Source organism: Macrosteles quadrilineatus, unplaced genomic scaffold, assembly GCF_028750875.1.
Source record: "Macrosteles quadrilineatus isolate MER2022 unplaced genomic scaffold, UCM_ALF_1.0 Scaffold_19__1_contigs__length_3004403, whole genome shotgun sequence".
NCBI classification, from domain to species: domain Eukaryota; kingdom Metazoa; phylum Arthropoda; class Insecta; order Hemiptera; family Cicadellidae; genus Macrosteles; species Macrosteles quadrilineatus.
In genome coordinates this window covers 1,026,867-1,044,911 of record NW_026542612.1, presented here as the reverse complement: position 1 = coordinate 1,044,911, position 18,045 = coordinate 1,026,867, and the positions used below count along the sequence as shown (strand labels likewise).

At 33.0% G+C, this 18,045-nt stretch overlaps 1 protein-coding gene across 1 annotated transcript; it reads right to left on the bottom strand.

Moving 5' to 3' along the window:
* Nucleotides 1-3,415: 3,415 nt before the first annotated feature.
* Nucleotides 3,416-10,222, bottom strand: LOC129005278 (uncharacterized). The gene is made up of 2 exons (XM_054434119.1): nt 10,148-10,222; nt 3,416-4,066 (listed from the first exon to the last, which is right to left on the bottom strand). The coding sequence occupies exons 1-2, from the start codon at nt 10,166-10,168 to the stop codon at nt 3,515-3,517; spliced, it is 573 nt and encodes a 190-aa protein (XP_054290094.1). The 5' UTR covers nt 10,169-10,222; the 3' UTR covers nt 3,416-3,514.
* Between the last annotated feature and the right edge of the window lie 7,823 nt (nt 10,223-18,045).

The window sequence follows — 18,045 nt, the reverse complement described above, 5'->3', positions numbered from 1 at the left end:
TTGATCATAATAAATCTATAAACAAACAAACTGCAACAGTTAACTAATTCATAATAATAGCATGGTAGCATAAGATTTACAATTTACAAATTTAAATATACAAATTTTGGTTGTGTTTACTAAAAATATGGCGATTATTCGTCACGATTCGAATACTAACCGAAGGGGTTTTCAAAAGGAGACGAAGCAAGTAATTTAAGTACTGTAATATTAACTTGTACCAAGTATCGGAAATATTGTATGCAGTGAGGAAATCAACCATATTTTGTAAACTACGCAATAGTCATATTAATATTTTATACTCATTTTTACCCATTTAATAAATTAACATTTTAATATTTCGATGGCACTATCACTCTCATATCAACTAAGTGGGATGAATAATTGTCGTAAACCTTGAAAGTAACCGTCGATTGCGATGGGTTTCACCGATTTTTGATAAATAAAACTATACTATACCATACTTAATTAGTCACCAACATGAACTAGACACGAAAAACAGCCTTCCAAATTTAAAATTGGATGTCAAGTATGGTTAGTGCCATCAAAATACTAAAATGTTAACTATTAAATGGGTAAAATATGAGGATACAATATAAATATGACTATTGCGTACTTTACAAAATATGGTAGATTATCTCACTGCATACAATATTTTCGATGCTTGGTACGAATTAATATTTAACAGGCTCCATCTCCTTTTGAAAACCCATTTGGTTAATATTCTAATCGTGACGAATAATCGCCATCTTTTTAGTAAACACAACCAAAATTTGTACATTCAAATTTGTAAATTGTAAATTTAAAACTCCCATGGTATTCTTATGAATTAGTTAACTGTTGCAGTTTGCTTGTTTATAGATATATTTTGATAAAACTTGGAAAATTAGTTATTTTATAGTGAGGTATTGATATTTTACTTAAAAAAAACACACACTATAATAACTTACGTGTAGCAGCAAACCTAGGTACCTGTTGAACCTAATTTTATTTATATACATTTTTTTAATAAAACATCCAATCAAATGGAAATTTGCCGAGTCTGCAGGTTTGCTGTGGCGGAGTTGTTTTAATCATAAAAAAGCTTAAATTTTTAGATTTTATAGTATCACACTATTTAACTAAATAGGATAAATTATCATAATCCTTGAAAGTAACGGTAAATTTCCATGTGTTTCACCTATTTTTAATAAATAGAAAAAACTAAATATACTTAATAACAAATAACTCAAAAACCGTCGGGTTTAGAGAAAGATGGTAAATACAAAAAATGTGTATTTTTAGATGACCTACATTTTGTACATTTAGCTTTTCCCTGTATCTCTTATAATAAAGTCACTATAGCGAAAAATACAGAAATATGCCGCCATTTTCCAATATGGCGGCCGTAGCACAGCTTCAATTTTAGGGGACTTTTAGTATGTTCAAAAGGAAGGTACACCCAACATCTATACCAAATTCCCCGGTTGTGCTAATTTTTTTTTGGGTCAAAACATATTTTTACTGTACTATATGGAGAAAGTATTTTTTTCGTAAAAATTTGTGAGTTTAAGCTTTGAGTGGATAAATCTGTTTTTTACTTCAAAAGAGTGGTTTTTGAAGTATTGTCTCTGTGTGTGTGTGTGTGTGTGTGTGTGTGTGTGTGTGTGTGTGTGTGTGTGTGTGTGTGTGTGTGTGTGTGTGTGTGCGTGTGTGTGTCTGTATGTGTCGATATGTACAGAGCTACAAACTAAACCTGTAGTCTCATTTTAATGAAATTTGGTATGTAGGTACTAATACATGGTATCTCCAGGAATTTTTCTGAAATTTTGATTTTTTACGTAGATTTTCCATAAAAACTATATCGGATAATAAATAAAATAAAATAACGGAAAAATCTGATTTTTTTCAAAAAATGGCCCAAACGATTTTGATAAAAAATTAGTATGAAGTAGACCTTTACATTCTGAACAAAATGGTATGCCTCTCATTTCTGTAAAAATTGCAGTTCAAAAGCTATTGTAAATTATGTTATTTTCCGATAAAAAAGCATAAAATAAGAGAAAATCTTAGTGCAACCCCCATTCCTGTAAAAGTTACGGTTCAAAAGTTATTGTAACTTATGTTATTTTCCTATAAAAACCCATTCAAAAAACGGAGAAATATATATCTTTTTAACCAATTCTGATTGAAATTCTTTTGTAATGGTCCTTATAATTCTAAACAAAATAGTAAATAGTGCAACCCCCCCCCCATTCCTGTAAAAATTGTGGTTCAAAAAAAGTTAATGCAACTTTTGTGATTTTACCTATTAAATATCATAGTTACTCTCATCACTTACCCATGAGAAAGGTTGTTGACAAGCTAATGGAAGAAAATATGTGTCAGATTGATGATACCGTTTATTTTAAATATGTTGCTGTTTTAAAGAATATCAACCACATTTATAAAAATTCTGAAAAAAAGTAAAGTTGCTTGTAAATATGTTCTGCATGATTAAAAAAAAAAACAACGTTTATTTCTCAACACTCAACATAATATAAAGAGTCTTAATTAGAAAATATTAATATATACATACTGTTTTTAGGAAAAGTGATACAAAAATTGTCTTTGAAATCAGGAGTAAATTACAACAATTTCTTTAAGAGTTAAGTTAAGAGCATTTATACCATGTGTTACTATCTATAATTAATAGAGTATTTATGGCAAAATGGAATCATATTAAATCAACTAGGTACTTTCCTGTTAAAGGGAACATTCATTATTATCGATGATTTTTTCGATATATCGATATTTTTGTTTTCCGATCCATTACAAAATTGACAACAACTAACTAACTGATCTTGTTTAGGCTAAAACAGTCTATTATATGGATTAAGAAATGAAACTGTTCTAAGCTAACCTAACATAACCAACCAAACTTGCTGTACCATTTAAAAACTCCGTTTGATAACAGAAAAGGCAAGTTAAACACGGAACTTTTAAATGTTACAGCAAGTTTGGTTAGTTATGTTAGGTATATTTTTAGAACATCAGTTTCATTTTATTATTGTTTGTTGATACTGAACAATATTTATCGTAGTTGTCAGCTGATATGTTTCAACTTGTTCGATATATCGAGAAAAAAACTATTGATAATAAAGAATGTTCCCTTTAACAGGAAAGTACCATCAACTATATTTACATTCTTTGGTGTGAACCATAATATTGTACAGTGTTATTTTATATGAACCTTCCCATCTTTATTGTCTGGTATTAGACACTTAATAATATAATTAAATATAATTAAAGTACTTAAAACAATGACAACACAAAAATAAAATAAAACATAAATATCGAATTAGATGCTATACTAAACTATTTATCAAACTTTCCAAGATATTTAGAATATAAATGATAATTTTTAAGAACTATTACTGAAATGTCTAGTTAATTAAACAACTATTAAAGCACCTACACTTAAATGCAAAAAACTATTTTGAGATAAAAATATAAAAAATAAAGAATAGACAGTTGATATTACTCTGGGTTTGTTTTAAAACCATCTGTATAAAGGTCTCAAAGACCTGTAAAGTGGTCTGATGAAGTACCTGTTAATGTATCTCTCAGGATTCTCAAACACAGGTTTTATTCCGTCCCCCACAGTGCTGATGATGTCGCTGGGGACTTGACCCACGAGAGATCCGAGATTGTTAATTCCTTCTCCGATCCCATCCAAAGCTGATCCTCCACCTCCGCCATTGTCATTGTTACTTCCTGTGAACTGACTCAAACAGTTACTGCTACCACTGTCGTCACTGTATGGTCTGTTCCCTCCTTGTAGATTGTACTCCAGATTCATGTAGTTGATGAGCAAGAATCTAGCATCTCCTTGAGGTTTGGGGTTGTTCCTCTGTAAACTCAGAAGACATTGTAACAGTTTCTTCTTTTTCCTCTTTTTGATAGCGTGAGCGTGAAATACACGTCCCTCCTCTTGAGATGAGAGTGATCTCTGTAGGTCTTGCCTCTGAAGTTGTTTGCTATCCTCGAACTTGACTGGGGAGCTCTGTACTGGCTGTAGAAGTATGGTCAACAGGAATGAAACAAACTGAAACAGAAAAAAACTTGAGCGAGGTCAAAGGAAAAATCAATAGTTTATTATCAGTGAATTCTCAGTCTACCGGTGAGAACCTCATCAAGTCAGTATTTACATTATTTACAAAACCAGAAGTATCATACATTCTATGGAGGCCAACAACATCTTCAGTGGCAAAGCTGAGTCTGGAAGACCAAGAATTCAGTGATGACACCGGCTGCTTAAGTCCACAAATGATAATAATCTTATATCGAAATGTGACACGGGTTTTTTATTTCAAGAATCTGAATCAACCATTTGAAAAATTTTCATGATTTTTGTGGTGAGATGAAGGTTATTTTGAAAGGAAGGGAATTTCGAACCCATAATTCTAGTTTGGGGTTTCAGTTTTTTCAGAAATTCAGTTTTAATTACTAAAACGTCTAGCTTCCGACTATCATGTTAAGTTTTTCTCAACGTAATTTGGCTTAGTTAGTTTGAAACCATCTGTTAGTTGTAACAGCTGGTTTCAAACTGTGACTGACATGTTTACTTTAGAATTGTTTACAAAACATTGATCATAGGTATTAGTCTAAATATTTGTACAATGTTACTACTGTAATTATATTTTAGAACTTACTATAGTTCGGCCGCTTAGAAAACGACCTGCGCAGTAATGCTAAACCAATGCTGAAGGAGGTCGCTTTCTAAGCGGCCGAACTATACCATATTATTTGTTATTTTACAGAGCAGTATGGTATTCATATTAAATTGCGAAACCGAATGTAGAAAAAAAAACTGATAACTCGGTTGTTTGTTCTCCTATTTTAACAAACAAGAACTAATTTAATTTTGATTTAAATTTTCTATCTTTTTGATCCCAAAAGCAATTTTCTTAATGTTTACGGGTTTCATGAAATTTGGCATTAAGGATTTAAAATGGCCGCCAGATTAAAACGGCTTGAGATATTGAAGGAAACTTTGTAAGCTCTTTTTACCTTCTAAGCTACCCATTTATACCAATTTTGAAATTTCTATCTTGAAAAATTATTAAAATATAAAATAATTTTAAAAAAATCACAAACAGACCGACAACAGAAATCCAAACATTTTAGATACATACTTATATGGCATTTTTATGTTTTTCTTAGCCCAAGGAACAAGTTCACAAAATATGTCAAAACAATTTAAAACAACCTGTATATACAGGATATACAGGATTATTACAGAGTCTGGCCCATACTAGAAAAACTAAACTCTGCATACCTTTGCCTTTAAGGCATGTTATGAAGTACTTTTTGGTACTTTTCGAGTGACCTCTCATTTTGAAGGTCCTGATAAAAGAAAACCAATAAAAAAAACTAGGGGTCTCCATCTCAACCCAGTAAAAAATGGAAGTCAATTGAAATTCTTAAAAGTGAAATTTAACTTACAGCTTTCCAAGTGTGGAGACCCCCTGTAAATTTTGTAACGGCTCACACTAGAAAAACTAAATTCTGCACACCTTTATGGCATGCTATGAAGTACGTTTTGAGCCTAATTGCTACTTGGTTCGCAAACCCAAAACGGGGGATTTCGAGAAAACTAAAAAATTGTAAATGTTAAGCCCCATCGAGTGACCCCTCATTTTGAAGTTCGTGACAAAAGAAAACTAACAACGCAAACTAGAGGTCTTTATCTTAACCCAGTAAAATATGGCAATCAATTGAAATCTTTAGAAATCAGAATTTACTTGTTAAATTGTAAGTTAATTTGAGTAGTACACAAAGTAGTAGTTGTGCCCAAAAAGTACTTCATAACATGCCATAAAGGTGTGCAGAGTTTAGTTTTTCTAGTGTGAGCCGTAAAAAAATTGACAGGGGGTCTCCAAACCTTTTTATTATCCTTGTACATATATAAAGTAAAATTCAACATTAATAACTGAGTAGCAAAAGTAAAAACTGTTCATTAAGATATTTACTGACTAGTTTCAGCTCTAAGGCCATTTTCAGAGTAAACAAAAAATCAAAATAAAATATGTAAATAAAAAAACATGACATTATAAAACTTTTCTAACTTGTTACATAATTTTTCATGGATTAATTTATATACTATATGATATGTTTGTATTTATTTTCATTAATATTTTCTAAATTATACAATAACAAAATATTAATGAAAATAAATACAAACATATCATATATAGTATATAAATTATTCAATGAAAAATTATGTAACAAGAAGAAAAGATTTATAATAATGTGTTATTTATTTATTTAAATATTTTATTTTGAATTTTTTGTTTATCAATGTTTAGTTACCCTTTATATTTAGTAGAACTATTATTCTATTTTTTGTATATATATGTGTCTATTAGCACGATAACTCGAGCAAAAATGATCCGGTTTTGATGCAATTTGGTATAAACGTGTAAATCTACATTATTCCAACGAGTTGGCAAACCAGAATGATCGGACCATGGGAACGGGGGTTTATGGGGGGTTTAATGGAGTAAAAATTGGTTTTTGCCATTTTTGTCCCTAAAAAACATAAAATGTTGCAATTTCTTTCCAAATCATTTTGTAAAGCTTAAAAAAAACAAATTATTTAGTATATCGAAGCATTATTATGCGCCTAAGGTTACGGCAAAAACTCAAAGAATTTTAAATTTAAAATTCCTAAGTTATTCTTATGGAGGATAAATAACCGTTGTAGTTTGCTTGTTTATGAACATATTTTTATCTCATTTGGAAAATGCATATATTTTATAGTGAACTATATACTGTATTAACATTTCACAATCAAACACTTTTAAACCCTCCCTGTTGGAGCAAACTAAGTAAACTAATGCTATATTTAAATAGGGAATAATTTAGTAATATTTTTAAGGAGATATTTTAGTGCAAATCCAATCAAGCAAATGGAAATTCGCTTAGTCTGCAGGTTTCCTAGAGGTATTTGTAAACATACTTTGTTCAAATTTGGAAAATTGATTCATTTAATTAAAACTATTAAAATTTAACAAAAAAAAAACACTCTACTATCCTCCCTGCAAACCCACTCGTTAAATTAATGTGTTTTTTTAATAGGGAATAAATCTTACATTTTTTAGGAGATATTTTAGTAAAGTGTCCCCCTGAAGAGGCGCATCACTGAGTAATGACTTAAAATTATTTTAATAACCAGTAACTGTGTACCAAGTTTTAAAGCCCCACCTTTATTACATTTTGAAATATTTAACTGTCCCGGGACTTTTTTCCACCCTGTATATGCTTAAATTTACAAAAGAGCTTCAGAAAATATGGTTTCTCAAGAAGAAACTAATGAATCATAACTTAGATTCGTATGTAACATAAATTTATAGATTTTGCAGATAACAAACTGACCACAGATGAAATTGCCGGTGTCTTCAATCAATTCCTCTAAAGGAAAATCTCTAGCACATCAACATAAAAAGCATTAGTTAATTTTTTTAGTAAACAATCGACATTAAATTATTTCTAGAAAGGGTGGTCCAAATCTATTTTCCAAATCGAGTCCAAATTGCGATCCATGATTAGATCCACTTTTAGGAAAACTGTAGCTAATACAAGTCAAATAAAACAAAATATAAAATTGAATACATAATTTATATAGTCAATCTTCATACTACGATATAATAGATATAAACTAAACATAAACATATTTATAGGCATGGTAATCGACCACCGAAGTATTCACGGACGCCTAGACGGTTCTGTCCAACAACATGAACCGCTTATAGTCCTTTTAAATTTTGTCAAATCTTGTTTGGCCTTAAGCCTAGAGTTTAGAGTATAGAAAAGATGGGGACAAAGAAAGTTAGGGACACGGAAAGATAGGGACAAATAGGGGTTCGACCGGGGGGGGGGGAGGGAGAGATTAGCTGAACTCCTTTAGAAGAAATCTTTCTCCTGTTTCAGTTCACAGAGAGCGTTATTGACTTCAAAATCATAATTTGAATATTTCCAAACAGTAAACCTAAAAATTTTAAAAGTCAGTCAAGTACTGATTGATCCAGGCCTAATCGCCTAGGTTTGCTAGCTTCTTTTTTACCCATTTTGGGTAAGTTAAATATATATTACAGAAAATATAAACGCATTCCATGCAATAATATTACTGAATATAATGTAATGACACATTGTTAAGATATGCTGACGTAATTAGTTTAAAATTCTAATATTTTTGTGATTGTGTAGGCATACGATAAACGTTATAAAATAAATTGTATTTTTGTTTGCACATTGCGTCGGATCATGGTGTATTTGGTTACTTTTATGTCTGATGGACATTTTATCTCTGAATTTCTGATCCGCTGTCATTTTTGTTGGAAACGCTAAAGAAGACAATATTTTATGCGGCCTACTCTGGGAAAATTACAAGACTGCATGCTCAAGATTGAATATTTTGACATAGGTATATTTTTAACGAAAATTTAGTGATTTTTAAGGGGTTCAAATTAGTTTACAAGGCTTTGTAAAAATAAAGCGAAATATGTTATATGATATTACCTGATAGTTAAAGATTTTCTGGCCAAGGGATCCTTTGCTGCATCCGCCACGGGATTAAACCCTTTTTTCTTATATTCACTAAATTGGTGAAAATGGCACAATGTATTTTTTGAAATATAATTACGTACGTTCGTTACAATTTTGTTTACAAGGCATTTTATATTTATTATGTATTTTTATAAAAGTTAGGAGTAGGCTAATTTTTTCGTTTGTAACACTTTTAAAATAAAACTTGATATATAAACCTACAGATTTCTATACAGGGTGTCCCGTAACTCTCTGGACATGTATATAGCGTTATTCCTTAGGTCAAGACAAACACATTTCACTATAGGAACATGGGTCTGGGGTGCCTAGTTTTGCGTCTGTCTGTATTTATGTGTTTTTTGTTTTTTTTTTTATAAAAAAACTGATAACTCCTAAACGGTTTGAGATACAGCGTTGATATTGAATGTTTATGCGTTTGCTTAGATTAAACAATAGGTGGAATACTTTGTACCAGATGCCTACGACTACATTTTACAACTGGTATTTCTTTAATCTTTCTCAGTAATAGCTAGTCACGGGTTGTTCCTGAATTATATTGTATTATTGTTCTAATATAAACGAGAGAAATTCGCCCGTGTTCACGGTCGTATAACATTAATTGGAGGCTATAACATCCTCACGAAGTTTAAGCTATTGTTTTGGAAATATTCAAGAGTATTTTTGATAAAAAAAATGTATGCTTGAATAATTATTTATAATTCGAGTTTACTCCGTTATTAATAAAATAACCCTACAAAAACACTTCAATGTACTAAATCTGTTGTACCTAAGCTCTACAAAAGTAACCAAATTTAAGGGGAGATACAACTAATACAATAACTAATAACTAATAAATACAAGTCGTAGTTACAACTAGACCAAGGTACAATAATAATAGAGAACGAGTCGATTTAAAGAGTCGTTCTCAGAGCTTAGTCAGCCTCCGTTTGCCTCCCCCTCGGCTCAAAACCCGATTTGTCCCCAAGTTTCCGTGTCCCTAAGTTTCCTTGTCCCCATCTTTCCGGACACCTTTAGGCTAGGGTGAAGATTTGGAAGAAAAAAGTGGAATGACAATGAATGGGTAAATTTAATGTATTGCAAAATGGATACCTGGGGCCCATTTCATAATAAAGTACAAACTAATATTATTAGTAAATCAGCTGATCGCCCAATGCAAATCTAATGGAAATTACAAGTTACAAGTTGTAACTTGTAACTTGTAGTTTATTATGAAATGGGCCCCTGGAGTTTATTGTAGATGAGAAAAAAAACATTTTTCTTGAGGAATGATGGAGTTTCTAGGATGTAAATGATGGAAGGGTTGAAATTTTCAACCATCTGAGCTAATCTCTTGATGATTGAGTAAGAGAGAGGACAATTCGGAGCGCCCTCCTCTGAAGCCCAAATAATTAGCCTCATGATAATTGGTTTGATATTTTCATTTTTAGGAATACAACTAGTTGGTTTGTAGGTACAAAGGCCTACAAATTATTTTTTAAATTATTAATAATAATAATTAATTAATTTTATAATTAATTATTACTAATTATTTGTTTATTACCACATAATTAGCACTTACGTATAACCAGAAAGAACTCATCGCCTTGTTCTACGAGCACTGTTCACTGTACAACACACTGCCGTTCTGATCACTGTCAAGTCAGGTTTTGACGACCCCGTGTGAAAGTTATATAAGAGCATAACACTTTCGTCTAACCGCCCCCGCGGAACTGAGCTCTAGCCTACTTCGCCACTAACAGCTGATCATTCGCTCTACATCTCTACATATTATAGTCCAGTGTACTTCTGGCACAAGCGGCAACAATGGGGAGCAGTTATTAGAATCAATTACAACAGACATTGTCAACTTATTAGAACGATAAATATGTATAGGCTTATTAAAGTTAACATTACCGAGTAATCTCCAGGGCAACGCCCTATATAGTCCAGTTCTTGGAAGCATTTTAGTTACGAAATATTCTGTGGTGTTTGTTTAATAGAAGGTTTATTACAAGGGCGATGTTCCACTCACGCCAAACCACTTGCGTTAAGCAATTAACTGTATCAGGAGACGTCCGTGAAGTTATTGGAAGGTGCGAGTTACTAATTGATTTCATTTCAATATCTTTATTCAATAATTATTGTATATTGTAAATTGAATTGTGTCAATATTCTTAACATAGTAAATACATTTGTTATAGGATAAAATTACTTCTAAATTACAATGTATTCAAGAAATAAAAATCAAGCTACAGTAATTGAGGAAACACCTCATTAATGGAGTAAGGAGCAATTTCTATAAGATAAATTTTAAATATTTTTTTAATTTGATGCTGCCATTGGTTTTTAAATTATTATGAAGAAAACGCAATTTCTATCACACTTCTAGGGCACAGGAGGGCTTTTTTATTGGAAAAGAGAAGATGGTTGCGACTGTTTTCTCTTAGGGCTTTTCCTCTAGTATTGTAGCACAATTGTACGTTATTCGGTAAAATTTATTTTGCAATGAGAGCCATTTCGAAAATGTATTGGGCAAAAACCGATAGTATTTTTATTTTTTTTAATGCATTAGAAGACTGTAACCTTTTTTATTCCCACCGAAGTACTCACGGACGCCTAGACGGTTCTGTCCAACAACATGAACCGGCTATTAGTCCTCTTATAAATTTTGTCAAATCTTGTTCAGAGAGAGGACAATAGCACGGGTATAACTATCTTAAGTTCTTAATGCCCTTTGCTGTAGTTTCGGATTAGAGTAAGACTTTTCTTCGTTGTAGCTCTAAATGAAGATATACCGTATGAAATGAAATGTGGCTATGGATAGTGATTGGTATATTGTTTTCAAAGTACTGATACTAGAGACATGGATCAGACATATAGATATATAGTCCCATATAGACTTATATAGATAAGACATATTTTTCAGTGCAAAAATCCCTGAATTAATCTTTGCGCAGGCATGATCTACGTGGTCCTGCCAGGATAGGTGCTTATCAAACTTTTTAACCTAAAAATTATATTTCTTCAACTTGTTTGATTTCATTAGAATCCAAAATAATCTACGGTTCTACTTTGTTTCTATGATTGCATAGTTGAAAATGGTATAAAGTTCGTTTTATTTTTGTTTATTTCGAGATTATTAGATAGTAAGTAGTTTTTAGATTTGCAATATCTATATTTATTTATTTCATCTGTAGGTTATTTCGATCTGTTCTACTGTTTTGCCTGTAATTGTTAAGTTAATGCCATCAGAATATATGCACATATTTCCACATGGTACACTGGGCAGTGTATTTGGAATCTTGTCCGTGTAGACTAACACAGAAATATAACAGGGACTAATATGATTTAAACCACGACAAAATGTGACCTCCCAAGTCTTTTTATCTGAACAAAATGGTATAACACGCATTTCTGTTAAAATTTCGGTTCAAAGCTTATTGTAAATTATGTTATTTTCCCATAAAACCCCATAAAATAAAAACAAAAAAGGTTTTTAGGAATAAGCCGGTTTTGATTAAAATTAATGTGTTATGGTTCTTACAATTCTAAACCAAATAGTGCATTCCCCCTTTGCTGTAATAATTACGGTTTAGAATTTATTGCAACTTTTGTGATTTTTCCTATAAAATATCATAGTTACTCCTATAGCTTACCCACGATAAAGGTTGTTGAAAAGCTATCGGAAGAAAGTACGTGTCAGATGCTGATACAGTTTATTTTATTGTTTAGGTGCAGTGGTAGAACATTATGATTATGGTAGATGTGTAACCAGAGCATACCGTAAATATAATGATCCAAATTTTCGAAAACCTTGTCCTCCTCCAATACAAACGCGAAGCACGGGTATAACTATCTGTAATAGATACGCATGTTACACTTAGATACGCCAACCCCGTACGAAGGATGGGTATTCTGCTAGTATTCTATATGTATAGCATAAATAATGTATAATGTTATTGTCCTTTGTGAAACTAACTTTTAAAGGTAAGCATTAAAGCAAATTTAATAAAGCATACAACTTTAGTTGCGAAGAAAAGAGCAAAAGAATGTGCAGTATGACGAGAATGTAGCCACTTTATTCAATACTTATGGTTTCGCCAAAAAGCCTCAATTTTGATCATAAGAGGATCCTTATATATAATACGTGAAGGCGATTTCTTGAAAACACTACTCCTCCGTTAATAATGGACGGATTTTTACAAACGACGTGTCAAAATAAAATATTTTTTGTGTAGACACCCCCTTTCACCAATTCATGTAGTAAAAATCCTCGGGCTTTGCCCCACAGGCCATCAAAGTTGGAGTTTCTCCCATAAGATTAACATGGGGGAATCTAAATATTTGATTGGAAACTTTGTCCCCACTAATTTGAGAGAACGGTTGGGCGTAGAAACTTGGTAGAGGTGTCCAAAGAAAGGTCTTGGTCTGTAGATGAGTTATGAAAAGAAAAACTAAGCAAAATGCCTTAGGACTCTGCCCCAGAAGCCTTTAAAGATCCCTCCACAGAGTTGTTTACATTTTGGCCATGAGAATAATACTTTTTAATGAAACAGCTGTTCATTTTTAAATTGTATTTCAAACAACACATATTTATTGGGAGTTGAATTCTACCAAATAAGTATTTGCAATGTTATTTTCTGATTTTAAAATTGATTTTCTTCTTTATCATGCCATGTTTTGCAATATAACGTTCCATTACGAAATCAGTGGAAAATCCTTTTATCACAGCAATTCTTAAATTATATCTTATTGAACTATCTTATATCTATTGTACGGGTTGGTATGTGCCTTTTTCGCCACTTTTGCCTACATTTTATCATATTATTCTACAAAATATCAAATATTTATGTAGAAATATCTGCTCTTATTGTGTCTAATAAAATCCAAACTTAGAAACATTGCCTAAAATGGTACCTGTCTTGACAAATAATTTGCACCTGCCTATATTACGGACTTTGGCGCACTGAATTAGTAACATTATTGAAAATAACACGACATTTTGGCTGTAAAATATGGTACAAAGAGAAAATACTATTTAAGCAGCTACTGTCATGACAGAAAGGTCATATTCCTTTTAAACTAGATCACATAATCCTTTGACTGGGACGGGTGTCGTCGTCCTGTAATCCAGCTACTAGGAGGTCACGAATTGTGGATATTTATAGGAATGCACTGTGGATGCGATACTCCCTGGTGTGGATTAACGTCCGCACGAGTGAGTACTACGACTACCCGCAGTGCTATCCTGATAATTATACCAATTCATAAATACCAATGCAAAAAAAATTTGGTTCCAATTCAACTATAAACTGTAGATCCCTTGGTTGCCATTCGCTGTATGGGCTATTAATTAACAGCTGTATCTAAGGAATGTCGGCCTTAGTAACTAACAAGACTTCAAGATCGCGCCACTCTTCCTACACTCATCTCCATTCATACTTGGCTTACCTACTATGAATGGTCCCTATAAAAAAAACGTATTAAAGGATTAAAGTATTTATCATATACGTTGATTAACAATATGTAAACGTCAATATATACGTAACAGCCATTTTACAGTATTTTTGCTTTTTGGAAATGTTCAATTGCTATGTCATTTGCATTATTTATTGCCAATGAAGCCGCCAAGATCATATGAACTAGGAGGCCCTAACAGTTCAAGAATAAAAGCCAACTTTACTTCATGTATTCCACTACACCTAACATTCCGTAGAGAGATTATATTGACAACTTTATGTTATTGATAAGGCCGAGACCAGGCCCACTTTTATAAACGGGCAGACTGGGCATATGCCCAGGGGCGCTGGTGGTTTGGGGGGCGCCCACTGGGACCTGCCACCACCTGCCAGCACTAGGAAAAAAGGGGGGCGCTGCTCTTGGGTTTGCCCAGGGCTCCACTGACCCTTAACGCAGCCCTGGCCGACAACTAACTGACATCCCCCATGTCAAGGAATTCCAGCTTTATCAGTAACCCCACAGTCAATTTCTCAAAACTATGCTAGAGGGTTCATTCATTGGCACAGAAGTACGATATGAACTGACGCGACGTGACGAAGGAAAATCAAACTTACACTGTAACGGATATACCTCCCTTTGAAGTTAGAACGTGTCTTCTCAACAAACATATATTTTTTCTCAAACACTGATGAAATCACGGAAGTGTTTAGCTACAAAAGATCCACCAATACGATTTAAATACTATTTAAAGGTTCTACCAAAGGAAGAGATACCATATAACATACTAATAATAACTCCGATGACGTACAGGATAGGAAATATTTTAATCATTGAATGAACAACCAAATTTGGCAACTAACGCAATATTGTTATTGTTTTTACACTTACTCTTTGAACAATGTTAAATGCTCAAAATATGTATATTTCACCCAATTCATCGCAGTTAGATGAATTAACGTAAGCCTTGAAAGTAACCGTCGATTTCGACGGGTTTCCCCTAGTTTTATTTAATATGTGAGAATGTGCCAAAAATAATTTCTAATTACCTAGAGGTCTTGCATCTTTAAATCTGGTGAAAGTGTTTTGATGGCAGTTTGGAGTTAATGTTTGTAATTCCGAATCAATGACTACGGAGTTCCAAAATCCAAAGATGAGGTATTCTTTACTCAAAGGTCAAGTGTGTCGTCGGCTATTCCATCATTCCGTCCCATCTCACTGCTGGGCTAATGACGTGCAGCTCCTACTGCACACTACTTTCTCGCACTGGAGACATGTTGTTCAATTGGACCGGTACAAATTGTGAATTTGCGTATCAGTGGAGTGTAATGGTCTGAATGATCTTGTCTGTTATGTCTATACTGTGGCAAAGGTTCTTTAGTAGTTGTAGAAGATTCTCGCCGTGTTTAACACATTCTAAGAGGTCAATGCTCAAATACTTGTTTTGTTGACTCTCGAGTCTCGACCATCGAAGTATATAACGCAACTCGACCGACGATGCCAAAACTATGATGTTATGAAAGTAAACCATGCTGTCATGAGAAAATTCTCAATTCTAAGAACTAAACTGAAACTGCTACTTTAAAAAACGGTCGTAGATAAAATTATATACTGCATAAACAGTTGGTAAAATGCTATATTAGTAACCAAACTTTGTAGGCGCCTGATACTTCTGTCAAAACACAACACTTGAAAACTGAGTAAACAGTGTGTTTTTATTTAACACACTTACTCTGCAGAAAGTGTGTGAAATGTTATGATCTGTACCTCCCAACCTAACCTCAATGTTCTATTAATCAACCATGGGAAGCACATTAAAATGTTAATTATCATAATTTTTTGTGGCCAAAGGTTTCATCACAAATCAAAAATCATCATCTAACATCCGCTTCTGCCCCCTGTGAATGTTACTCAATTCCTTCCGTTCCATGAACTGAAATTATTATTTTAAAATATGTCTTTGTGATCAGTGTGTGAAACACATTTACTAAAAGGGGTACAATATGTATCGCGTATAGTTGCAGAATAGTGCGCAAGAGCAGTAGACGCCCACTCATCTTGGGGAAGGGAATTGAGAAACAATCGATTTTGAAATCCAACAAACCGCTGTTTATCTAGAATGAAATGTCTCTGTATATAACTAATGTTCGTGTGTTTCCTAATCGTACACGAACATTATTTATATACAGGGGCATTTTATTCTAGATAAACAGTTGTTTGTTAAGGATTAAAACATATTATTTCTCAATTCCCTTTCCCAAGATGGGTGGGCGTCTACTGCTCATGCGCGATAGTGAACTCTGGATCTTAGCTAGACTACACCGGCGACTCTGATAATTGGATCATCGCCTTCTTGAGATTTTTTATTGTCTATTTTATAAACCTAAAAGGCAATACGATTCGTACTACATTTATGTCGAATCAAATAACTCCACCTCCCAGTACAACAGGAAGTCCCTGTTAATTTTCTTATTCTATCCACCACATAAAATCCCAAATACCTTTCCTGTAAGTTCTATATCAATTAACTCTCCCACAGGTTCTTTCTGTTGCATTGTTCCCAGCTTAATCCATTATTCTGCACTCTGTCAAAGCTACCACATTGTATGAGTAGTGGTGAACTAGGAAAGAGTCGTCACTTGGGGCACGTTTTCCCATAAGAAATAACATGGGATCATTTTTTGGCCACTAAAACCAAAAATCCTGATCCCATGTTATTCTTATGGGGAAAAACATGGGGATCATTTTTTGGCCACTAAAACCAAAAATCCTGATCTTTGCCTAAATATCCTTATATAATTGTCAAACCTTATTTCTTACTTATTCCCTATAAATATATTCGATATTAAGCTAAAAAAGCTATTTCTTTTATTTATTAACCCTTACTAGTGTAAATGTAGAGTAGTAGTGAACTAGGAAAGAGTCGTCACTTGGGGCACGTTTTCCCATGTTATTCTTATGGGGATAATTTTTTAGCCACTTTTAAAAAAATCCTGCTCTTGGCCTGTACACCTCTATATAAATGTTCAATACCATTGTACAACTCCATATCTATATTGTAACATTTAAAAATTCATATCCATTCACAAAATTGAGCGAGGTTTGTACGCGAACTCGGGCGCGCTCCCGGCTCATGGCGTGGGCATGCTCCCGACCCATGGTCCGGCTCCTGCTTCTTGCCTCTAGTGGCGGGCTGTGAAATGGTATCTTTTGCGGAAATCCATGAGTTCTGGCTACTTGGGAACCCAAGCCATTTGACATACAATAAATCACCCTTTCTCCTAATTATCTTCTCTACCAAATACATGTCTTTAACAACTCCTCTGTATAGAATCCTCCTCTGATTATATTACCTTTTTCATCTTTCAAGATACAAGTCACAGGCTTTGTATTCTTAACTTCTGCTATTATAAATAGCTCCCCTGTTAAATTCGGGGTATATCCTTTACTAAAAACATGTTTATTCTTGGAAATCCTTATGCTATCACCTACCTTATATCTTGGCTTTTTAACTTGCACTACTTTAGAAGTCAACCTCTCATGCACATATTTACTATTATTAATACTCACTTGGTTAGGCTTTATTCCTATAGATCTATGCACCTTATTATTATATTTTCGAATTAACTCGATTTTCGAATTTAATAACCAATTCTTTAAGGTTCTCTGAAACCTCTCTACAATTGTAGTCTTAGTTGTAGAAAAAGTGTGATAGTGATTAATATTTAGTTTGCTGAAATATTGATTAAAAAATTATTTTCCATTGTCAGATTGAATGTTTCTAACCCCCTTTGGTAGAATGGTTTTAATGGCTTCTGTAACTACTAACCCTGTCTTATTCTTTGGTGGAGCAGCATAAGCTTTTTTAGAAAATGTATCTATTAAAGTTAAGATATATTTAATGCTGGACTTTTAACTATTTTGCCATATCTCAAATAGTTTTCAAGATATAAGTAAAAAAATATTTTCCATTGTCAGATTGAATGTTTCTAACCCCCTTTGGTAGAATGGGTTTAATGG

Excerpts from the sequence above, each read along its gene's own strand:
- LOC129005278 (XM_054434119.1), bottom strand. The coding sequence starts at position 10,168 with ATGAGTTCTTTCTGGTTATAC. Across the intron at positions 4,067-10,147 it reads TGAGTTCTTTCTGGTTATAC|TTTGTTTCATTCCTGTTGAC; the intron begins GTAAGTGCTAAT and ends TTTCTGTTTCAG.